The sequence below is a fragment of the Apostichopus japonicus genome, chromosome 3, assembly GCF_037975245.1.
Source record: "Apostichopus japonicus isolate 1M-3 chromosome 3, ASM3797524v1, whole genome shotgun sequence".
Classification (NCBI taxonomy): Eukaryota; Metazoa; Echinodermata; class Holothuroidea; order Aspidochirotida; family Stichopodidae; genus Apostichopus; species Apostichopus japonicus.
The window spans coordinates 21,522,157-21,533,533 of record NC_092563.1 but is presented as its reverse complement, the minus strand read 5'-3'; the positions used below and the strand labels follow the sequence as shown (position 1 = coordinate 21,533,533).

The following is an 11,377-nucleotide window of genomic DNA, read 5'->3' as shown; positions in this document are numbered from 1 at the left end:
CGGAACGCCATTACTCTTTTAGAGATGTGTAACCATTTTCTCTAAAACTTTCCTAGCTTCCAAAATTGTTATTATTTTGAATTCTTATACATGAACTCATACTTTCATTTGTGGCTTCATCATCTGTTACTAACAATGTGTTCAAATTTGTTGGATCACAGTGTTCTTGTGTTTAATTGTTTCTACCTGGTAAGTTGCAACACATAATTTAAAACACAAAAAAGCACCTACGGTTACAGTTTACCGTTAATCAATGAATCACAGGTCGGGATGTGTCTGTTGTACACTGCAAAAACTCGGGTGTTAAATTTAACACCCATGGTGTTAAATTTGTATTCCTTTTGGAGTGCATATTTGCCAACACCAGCGGGTGTTAACTTAACACCAAGTTGAGAATCCCTTTCTTTACACCACAAAGGGTGTTAAATTCATTATCTTTGGTGTTGATATTGTTACTCTGGTTGGTGTAAAATTAACACTAACTGAATTGATTTTAACACCAAAAATGGTGTTATTTAGATCTTCCCACTGATGTTGAATTGCAAGTTTTTTATCCAATCCAGATCGTGTTAATTCTGTATTTTGTATAACACCTTTCCAAGGTATCGCCCAAGTCTGGGCTGGACAATATGTATAAGCAATAAACAACAGATAAAAGCCATAGATGCCATTTTAAATGTGTTACACGTTTTTATATTCATCTTAGAAGCATCAGTTGTACAGAAAACACCTTATTAAGTGCATAAACAAGAATGAACAAAAGCTTGTCTAACATGAGCAAGCCCATAAACTGATTAGAAACTTATTTTTTAATGAAGATAAATCAGATCATACTGCTTGCATTTTATAAATGCTTAAAGTTAATATTATACCTTTGTCTTAAACTGATAAACACATGCATGGAAACCAATGGTATCACACTTTAATGTATGTATGTATACAATGTACACTGTGTATTCATATCTTTACACTTGAACTATAACACAGTGTTACTTTGATAATTATATGTTTGAACATAACTGAACCATTGGCAATCACATAACACTGATTAAAAGGTAATTTGTAGCATGTTCTCTAATATTCTAGCTGGCGAAACAATTTAATAACTGTTCACAGATAAAAACAATTGTTAGAAACGAACACTGACTGGGTTACTTCAGCCAAAAAATGTGCAAAATTAACTCATTGAAAAATTATGTGCCTTGGACAGACATAAGTGTGATGATCACATCTGGATTGAATCCTCAGTAATGACAGTGGTTTGAAGTCAACAAGTTCACTGGTTTTCCTGACATAAGTCTGCTGAGGTACTGCCTCTTTCACAGCAAATCCATGAAACAATGGTTTGCAAAACAGTGTGCTACAAACAAAACTCTAACAAAGTTTTTTATGGTGGAGTATAAGGATCGCGAGATACAATGTCTCAATTTGACAAGGAAAACGTGGTGAAAATGACTGATTGAAGGTCAATTTTGACCGAAAATGTTAGGTCACTCGCAAATTATAAGAATATGTGAAAATGAGAGTGCGACAGTTGGAAAATTTAAAGTGCGACAGTCGCAACCCCCCACACCCCCTCTAGCGACGTCCATGCCCATAACAGACATATCTCCCCCGCACACTTGTAAATGCATGCAATCCACAGTCTAATAGAATACATGACACCAGTCAGAATACTTTGTGTCATACTCACAAGGCCTGGAGTAATCTTGAATTGTGGAAATTCCTCTATTATATGCGCTGCTGAATTCATAGCATTGACCATGTTTCTCCTCACTAATAGAGTATTTTTCATCTTCTCAAAGACCAAATTAGAATCTGTAGATACAGCAGGGGTATGTTTCATCCAGTTTACATCTGCTGTAGTGTTATCTTCAGATTGCAGGTTATCAGACACAGCAGGTAATGGCCTTTTAAGCATGGGTTCTCCATCTTGCTTGCAGGCAGGGTCCTTTGGAGTTATGTTTGATTGTTCAGAATTATGTTCTCCTCTATTGACGTTTTTTTATCCTTGCTGCAAGGAATCCTCTATTGGTTCTTTCATCATAAAAAGCTTCCTGAAAATAATAATGAAATGTACTTAGCTGTGGTTCATTTTATGTACCACTCTCCAGTTGGAGATTTCTTAATAGCATTTCCCAAGTTAAGCTGTAGGTTGACAATTGCTAGGAGTTTTCATAAGTAGCTTCCAAGACATCTTTACCATCAAAAACACTCTCAGAAATTATGAGTATGTGGCAGTAATTTTAGTTTGAACTAGCAAAACTACAGCACTTATACAAGAGACCTTTAACCACAACTTCCTCTGTTTCTACTGAAGTCATGGGCATCTAAAGGAAGAATTGCAAAGGGGGGGGGGGGAGATGAAATGTTTTCCATGGCAATGTCCAGTTCCAAATCATGCATGTCCCAACATTTTAAGTGAGAAAAAAAGTTCTCCTCTTGCCCTGGAAAGATCATGATACCTATAATGTAAAATTTGACTGGCCCTGCATTAGACAAACCATTTCCCCTCCTATGCTTGTATGCCTTTTCCCTGCATTTAATGTTAAACTATGATACTGCAGAACAACTGTTTTGAAGTATAGTTCCAAAATTTACAATAATGTCCCTATGACAGCGAGTGTTTAATCCAAAAACCCTTGGTGAGGGTCTTGGGTCCTCCTGCAGTTTATTTAAATTAATTACTTACATGACCTGTTGGTGTGTATGGGTCTTGAAGGTTTTCAAACAGGTTGACAATACCAACTGCATTTTTCTTTTTGTGACCGTAGGTGGCGTCCGTCTGTGATGGTAGATGTAGGGGGAAATAAAGTGTATTATAATATGATGTAATAGTATATTATATCATAATAAAGTGTGATATTAGTGTATTAGATGTTTGCCTTACTAAATGAGTGATTACTTGAAGGCCCTTTTCTCTCACCACAAATCTGACATAAACCTGCAATACTGGTCAGTTCAAATGTTGTGTATTCTTAAAAACAACAATGGACCAATGCTGAATTTAATAACCTGGGCCTTGAAATTCACTTGCACAGAGGAGAAAGGGGTCTTTAAAGGAGCTCAGCTATCTGCTGTATTGGTCAGAGCTCCCAAATATAACATGCTATGAACTAGGAAAGTTTCTAACATAATGAAATTGAACTGCCTGGGTTAGCCCAACTAAGTTTGTGTACACAATTTCAATAGCATGTGTCTTTCAGCATATGGTATTGTCTGTGGAGAATATTTAAAATGAAAAGCAATACCTGGTGTTCAATGGTTAATACTGATCATGTCACATCACTGTCCTTGAAAGCAAACACATTTTTTCTATTATTGTGCTAATTTGGGGCCAATGCAGGAGATCTTTAAGGCTAAGTTTACAATGGATCCCCAGCTCAGGATCAGATCTGACAAAGCAACAGACAACTCATTCTGTAACCTGAACATACCAATTAGCCTGGTTAAAAATTGGCACAAGTGTGGCAGTCAGAAATTGTTACTGCCACTCTCCAATTTCCAACTATCTTCATGGGTTGACCAGCTAAATGTTTCATCAATGGAGCACTTACATACTTACATGTGTCAATTAATCCATGTTCATAGACATGTTAAAGTTTTAAACATTTCATTGCAGCAATCATGATTTTCTATGTTTACAACTACAAAAATAAAACTTACCCATGTACTTCCATCATGTTAGCAACTCGATGTTTACCAACAATCTCCTGGACTTTTCGTTCAGACACTTTGGGCTCTGTATTCAGCTTAAACAGTGGCTCCACTTGCACTTTTTTTGAAGAACTGCACTTATGAGCTTTAATAAAGTGTAGAAAAAAATACAAGGATTCTTGAAAGTTGTAATGAACTTTAGAGATTCATAATCAGAGCAGGCTTGGGGCGATTACATCTGAATGTAATCGATTACGATTACTTGAGAATGTATGATTATGATTACGATTACAGCCTTAAGTTGAAGTAATCGATTACGATTACATTGCAATGTAATCGTGATTACAATCACGATTACATTGTGGTTACTTGCACAATCCTCTGCATATCTGCCATCAAATCCCCAGTACTTCTTAGTATAAGTTTATTGTGCTAGAGAATTCTAGAAGCAGGAACACTTCTTTGGTCACACTAAAAGCCAATAGTAAGAATTAGTTTTAATCATTTCTACTAATTTTGCCCTTCTCATTCAAATTTCACTGTAATCATAAATGTAATACGATTACGATTACTTTGCCCTTGTAATCGATTACGATTACTTTGTAATTTTCACAAAAGTAATCGATTACGATTACTTCAAAAAATGTAATCAATTGTAATCGATTATGATTACTGATTACGATTACCCCAAGCCTGAATCAGAGCTTTTGTAACATAAATTAGTAAAAGACCTTCATTCTTTTTATTTTAATATTAGTATTATTGTTTTCTAATGTCCTTTGAAATCCTAAATTGGATACCCAAAGACCATTCCAAATCCAGAGATGACTTCTACAGGAGATCTTCCCAGCATCAAAACGTCAGTCCCACTTATTTTCCCACCAAATCCATTCATATTTTACATTGGTGACACCCACCTCAACCCATAATGTTTAAGGCTACATCAATTTGTTAGGTTATTGACTGTTCAGAATCTTGCAAATTAATAGCAAATATGAAACATCTCAAAAGTAATATTTCTGTTCAGTCAGGATCAAACCCCAAATCCAACACCAATGTATGCAGCTTCTTGAGTTGTTTTATGCTATATCCAAAGGCTTTGGGAGCAAAGTGGATTCAAGCATTATTAATAAATACAATACATTTTCACAAAGATTGTTACATGCATGCTAAGGAGGATACCAAAACTTTCTAATTGGAGCAAATGTTTTGCCATGTTGCAGGTTTCCATTGAATGGTATAAAGCCCTCAACATTAAAAGAAATGTTTAAATGTGATTACCTCAGCTGCCTCGTTTGTTGTTGCTTCCGTTTCCCTTAATCTTTTCATGAGAGGTGCAGAACTGGTGGAGGGAAGATTAGCATAATCTTGAGTATCATCTTCCTCAGATATTACATCAGTATCTGAATTGCTGTCTATTTTAACCCTTGCAGCTGCTGGAGATACTAAATAAAAGAAAATCTGCTGTTAAGCACATAGCTAGAGATAGATGAACACATTTCTTGTAATGAATAGGAATATGCATTTTCTAACAATCCATGAACTGATAACCGGTCAAATTTTTCAATCGGTTAACCAGTAATCAATCCTACAACCACACAAAAAATGGCAATTAATGTAACACATTAATTTCAAAACTTCACAGAACTAGCCATAAGAACCAGACATTAAAACTGCCGCAGAGCTGCTACCCCTTAGTTGCAATTAAGTCTTATCTGTTTTGCTGTACTTGCATATATATATACCCTCACTACATGAGACATTTCTTCAAATCTTCTGTGTTTTGCGTTTGGGAATTGCCAAAATTATGGGAAAAACAGTACAACGCTGATGAACTGCAGTCAAAATTCAACGTTCAACCCTTGTTATCTTGACCATATGATTGTGACTGCCACTGTATAAACTATGCTTACACACTACTCTCAATGTGGTATGGAAAGTAAACAAAATTCCCAATTTGAAATGCTGGGGATCAAGGAGCCAGTCTGAGGTGTTATCCACCAAACGAGGCGAAAACAACAACAAATGTCATTTTTGAGGAACCTCTGGGATCTTTTCTGTGACAAAAGGTATAGGCTTATTCCTAATTAAGGAAATGTTGTCAGAGATCCCACCACACTAACCTTCATTTTCCCATTGGAAACACATCTGGTTATTCATGTAAGCAGAGTATTTTGCGTTGTCTGTAGCTTCCTTATTTGCCACTAACCCCACTTTTCACCTCTCTTTAACACCATGATGGCTGTGTTTGGCTCCATTTCAAGGAGAGGTACAAGAGAATCTTCATCAAACTCTGCTCCATCCTCTCTATCCACAAGTATCACTTCTTCAGCAATTTTTAATTTCTTCTTTGCTGTATCATATATGAAAGAAAATAGAATAAACCAGCAAGTATCATACTTTTGATTTAGTCATGCATATACTTAAGTCTATTTTGTTAGGATTAAGCCCTGAAATAGGTCTGTACGAATTAAATTTAACAGCCCTTGACCTTGTATCATTAAATTTACTCCCTTAAGTTGGCCTGCACAGAGAGCGTCATGTCTAACTCATGCTCAAAGTCATTTTTCTCAGCAAATTGCATGTTTGCAAGATACTATACAAACAGAAACATAGTGACCAAAAGTTGGGGCTTCATTTGTCTGAATTTGTAATTCAAATGGTAAAAACTGCTGATTTTTTATGAATTTGCCCTAACGAGGCAATTAGCCAACATTTAATGGTAATAAAACTACCATATAGACTGCAATACATTCACCCTACACATGCCTTGCAGAAAAAGCCTACAGTGAAATCACTTAGACCTGCAGTACGTGTTTTCCTTTGGAAATCAAGATTGACAATATAAATATGCAATGAAGTGGCAGTGCTTCAAAATTATCTACTTTTTTGCCTTTCTAAGCATGTACGCTAGACATACGCTTCCTTTCGCAGTCAAAACTTGGCCAAAACCAACATAACAAACAAGCTTTACATAGTTTCTTTTAATCTAAGATATGCAGTCTGTCATCAATTGGAAATCATATAAGGCCTATCACATATTTGGTCTTTGTGTTGGCTAAATCTGCATCAAATGTTCTTGTGGATTATTGAGGAATGCAAACTACTAGGCATGAAATTTGATGCCCTATGGCTTTCCAGTGTAACAATTTCATTTAAGCCTACTAACTACTAATAATAAAAAATCTATTCATGAACAAAGAGATGATTAGACATGCTCAACAGCAAGAGATTCAATGCAACTTATTTATTATGTCTTTCGACAGCAGCTTAATGCAGCACGAAACGATTGAGAACCCACCTCAAAATTATATTGCTTGCATTATAATCAGTGTGATGATGAGTGTGAGGCTATTTAAGGGCCTTACTCTAGTCTTAGCCTAGTTTTGTTGGTGGCCAATAGAACTGTAGGCCTCAACTTACAGTAGGGGTCCTTATTAAGTTAAACTAGCTGGGGCGTAAACTATACATATTGGCTAGGTCAAGTCGTCAACGACCCTTTGAACTGGGCTAGGCTACATCATACATGCATTATATTCGAGACTATGGAGTATGGAGTAGGCCAATGGTATCACTATCACTCTCCATTTCACATTGAATTAGTAAATGGGAAAGAAGTACTCTTAATTTAAAAGTGATACATATAATAGTGATACACAGCCCTGTTCAAGGGAAAGTAGTAATTAAACTGCCAGTTCTATAGGCTTACGCAATGATTTATAACGTTACACATGATCTATAGGCCTATGCTTTGGGCCTGTAGAGGCTATAGGGCCTTCGGCAACAATTAGCCTAGGCCTAAGTTACGCAATAGGCTTCCGTTAGGCATCTGCCTATGATGAAGTTATGAAAGGCAACCTTCCCTTGCCTCCGTGGATTGCCTATCATTTCACGAGAAAGTTAAAACCTATAGGCTATACACAGCTTATCTCCAAAAGAATGCATACCTGTTTCAATCAAATCTCTGAATTCCTTGAACACCACAACTTTCCTTTCTTCATTTCGAAAATAAACGAACATATTGCCCCCTTCGTTTGCACCTCGTCTGCTTTGCGCAACTTTGGCTGTAACAGCTTCGCCGACGATATCGATATGATAATTACTGCCACTACTATGGACCAATTAGGAGTCCCGGTTTCTATGACATCATGTATTTACGCGTTAAGGAGAGTAACTTGGAAAGGGATTGGCTGAAACTTCTACCTGAACGAGGTTGAAGGTCAGATTGCATTCTCTTTGGTGTCAAATCAACACTGAATTCAACACCGACAAGCTAAATCCAAAATGTTAACACCGGAGTTTTTGCAGTGTATAAAGCTTTACAAGATTGATTGCCCTACACAACAAACAATAACAACACCACTGAACTGAACAATGTGGCAACAAACACGTATTTGATGTAGATCCCACCCGTACAGTATACCCACAAAGAAATGTGTAATACCCACACGTTTATAGTATTCGAGTCCAGTTTTCTGCACTCGGACTTTAGACCAATTCCAATTTGGTATATCATCTTGCTTGGCAGATCTCTTATTTCTGAAGTTAGCTCTTTGAGTGTCCAGAATGAGTACTTATGCAAGGAGTCAATGCAGTCTTACACATTTAGCCACACATACATTGAATATATATGAAATATGAATATATGTATGCAGTAGCTTGCCCGAATCTTTTTTCAAATTTTTGCCCGACAATTCTATGATTTTCTTTATTTAGCATCATGATGCCCGAATATTTCCGTGTAACACCACCGTAAGCGCAGCTCATCTGGGCTACCACGCTTTTGCTCGATCAATTTTTTTCTAACTAGTCAATTGTTTACCTGGACAAAGGGTGGCGGAACCGGGGGGCACAGGGGGCACGTGCCTGAGGTGCCTCAAGTTAGCAAGAGGCCAGGGAACCAGAATGAACACTCGGGAAGGGCCGTTTCCGGCCATCTGAGGGGTTTGTTAAACCAAAAATTTTCTAGTACGCTCCGCGCCAACCGATGGTGGCGCTCCGCTCAGATAGTCGTGCATACAACGTTGCAAATCCTGGCTAAGCCCGTGACTTTTAATGAATTTCTGTGGGGCAAACTCAAAGCTATTTTGAATGGAAAAAATTTGTTAAGATATTAACAAGAAAAAAAAAACTTTACTTCGGAAGATTCCTACATTAGCAACTAGCATGATTTCACCTCATTTTGTCTCAAAAGAAAAATCGTTCTTGGTTTCCCAATTTGCGAATTGGATATTGCAGTGCTAGTATGCATATTTTCCTTTGGGGGGGGGGGGGGCGTTGATGGAGTGATGTCTATACACAAATATGATAATGCAATAAGAGTTATAAAGGGTACTAAATATAAGGCTGCATCAGTCCAATCGAATTTCTGCAAAGTGCCCTTTGAATTGATGTCGGTGCCCCCCCCCCAGATTAAAAGTGCTTCCGCCGCCCTTGACCTGGACATCCCCAACATGAGTGTTAATAAGAAACATTTTCTTTTTCATGGATGGGGGGTGCAGGTTTATCATATTCTTTGTTATATTTTATACTTTTTTTCTGAGACAAATTGCAGTCTCACCCGACACAGCGACATTATCCCGCCTACGTGTCGTTGAACAATGTATGTTTTCCTGGAGGTAGCTGAGTACTATGTTAAAATAATAAATAAGGTAACTAAATAGGAGCTTAAAAAATATACTGTCCCATTTTTCCCTTCAAAGTGATGTTACCTTTTTTTCTTCTTCTAATTTACCAAATGTTTGGGGAAGTGTAAATTTCTAAAACGTGAGATTATAAAATAAAGAATGTTTAGATGCAACTTGCAAGGCCTCAGAAGTGCCGTTTCCGGCAATCTGAGAGGCATTGTTTGCCAAAAATTTTCTTGTACGCTACGCGCCAACCGATGGTGGCGCTCCGCTTAGATAGTGTCACGGGAACTTTCGGGCACAAAAAGTTCTGCCCCCCCAAACTGAAATGGTCCCGTACGCCTATGGGGTTGAGGGGACCTATCTAATCTCCTCTGATAAGAACCTCTATCACTTTACTAGCAGATTCTCACTCTGAGTTGATCAGAGGGGTTACCGAACGAACTCTTCCTGAATATCACACTCAAATCACAAAATAGGACTGGGGCAAGTTGAATTTAATTGCATGGGTGATTGTTATATTATTACATAACAGTATGTACACGCTTTGTATGTATGTGTTAGATACTTGTGCGTGTGCCTGTATGTGACGCCCTTGGCTCGTAAACACGATAACTCAACAATGGCATGTTGGATTGCAGTCATACTTAGTACATAGATGGTCCATAATGAGGTCACAGGGTCAAACGTAAAAATCTTCAAAAGTTAATAACTCCGCAACCAAAACTCAGAATTTATTCATACTTGGTTTTAATGTGTTGGTAGATATTGGGTGCATGGTAACATATGTTCAAGTTGATATTATGCATATTTATTATGGGGCGGGGCTTAAGTTTATTTTCGCTAAAATAGCTTGTAAACACGGTACCTGAACAATGACAAGTTTGATTGAAGTCATACTTGAAACAAATATGCGCCATAGTGAGTAGTAGAACCCTATCGATTTTGGTGCTCATGTCATGAATAATAATGAGGTCACGGGGTCAAACGTAAAAATCTTCAAATGCTAATAACTCCGCAACCAAACGTTAGAATTTATTTATACTTGGTATTAGTATGTTGGTAGATAGCGGGTACATGGTGATATGTGTTTAAGTTGAAATTATGCATATTTATTATGGGGCGGGGCTTAAGTTGATTTTCACTAAAATAGCTTGTAAACACGGTAACTGAACTACTACAAGTTGGATTGAAGTCATACTTGGTACATAGATGCCCCATAGTGAGTAGATGAACCCTATTGATTTTGGTGCACATCTTATGAATAATAATGAGGTGACGGGTCAAACGTGAAAATGTCCAAATGCTAATAACTCCGCAACCGAAAGTCAGAATTTATTCATACTTGGTATTAATGTGTTGGTAGATAGTGGGTACATGGTAACATATGTTCAAGTTGATATTATGCATATCTATAAGGGGGCTTGGCTTAAATTCATTATCACAAAATAGCTTTTAAACACAGTAACTGAACAACAACAAGTTGGATTGAAGTCATACTTGATACATATATGTGCCATAGTGAGTAGATGGGCCCTTTTGATTTTGGGTGCTCATCTCGAGAATATTAATGAGGTCACAGGGTCAAATGTAAACATTTTCAGAATTGAATCATACTTTGTGTGAAGGCGTTGGTAGATAGCGGGTACATGATAATGTATGTTCACTGTGATATTATGCACATTTATTAGGGGGCAGGGCTTGAGTTGATTTTTGCTAAAAATAGCTTGTAAACGTATGGTAAGTTAACATATTTAGTAGGTAGGTCCACAGTCAGTGAAAGCACCTTGCTGTTCAATTTAATTAACAATGACGAAAGCTGGGGATTATGATCTCAATTGGCAAGGAATAAGCCCACTGGCTTGGTTACTATTTAAATCTTGTTTCTCAATTTACAGGACTGTTTTGTATAGAACTGTTTGTACAGAATAGTTTGTGTACAGCAATAAAAGAGGACTAATTGGAGCTCTGACCATGTTATTTAGTATTTATTTACTAAGGACCTTGTGTCACATAATGGGTTTGCTACTTTTCATATATATATATATATATATATATATATATATATATATATATATATATATATATATATA

At 37.0% G+C, this 11,377-nt stretch overlaps 1 protein-coding gene across 2 annotated transcripts; it reads right to left on the bottom strand.

The window, feature by feature from the left end:
• Positions 1 to 250: 250 nt before the first annotated feature.
• Positions 251 to 8,000, bottom strand: LOC139965441 (uncharacterized). Of its 2 annotated transcripts, none has more exons than XR_011792251.1 (6): positions 7,605 to 7,998; positions 5,781 to 6,010; positions 4,939 to 5,102; positions 3,667 to 3,802; positions 2,693 to 2,785; positions 251 to 2,057 (listed from the first exon to the last, which is right to left on the bottom strand). XR_011792251.1 is itself a non-coding variant. In XM_071967780.1 (6 exons), exons 1-4 carry the CDS (start codon positions 7,675 to 7,677, stop codon positions 3,749 to 3,751), a joined length of 435 nt encoding a protein of 144 aa, XP_071823881.1. In that variant the 5' UTR covers positions 7,678 to 8,000; the 3' UTR covers positions 251 to 2,057; positions 2,693 to 2,785; positions 3,667 to 3,748. The 2 variants fall into 2 exon arrangements, 1 of the variants encoding a protein (XP_071823881.1); XM_071967780.1 differs by having other exon boundaries at positions 5,867 to 6,010; positions 7,605 to 8,000.
• Between the last annotated feature and the right edge of the window lie 3,377 nt (positions 8,001 to 11,377).

Coding starts and splice junctions, on each gene's coding strand:
- LOC139965441 (XM_071967780.1), bottom strand. CDS start 7,677: ATGTTCGTTTATTTTCGAAATGAAGAAAGGAAAGTTGTGGTGTTCAAG. Junction 5,103..5,866: donor AAAGAGAGGTGAAAAGTGGG/GTTAGTGGCAAA, acceptor TCTTTTATTTAG/TATCTCCAGCAGCTGCAAGG. Junction 3,803..4,938: donor CAACAAACGAGGCAGCTGAG/GTAATCACATTT, acceptor ACTTTATTAAAG/CTCATAAGTGCAGTTCTTCA.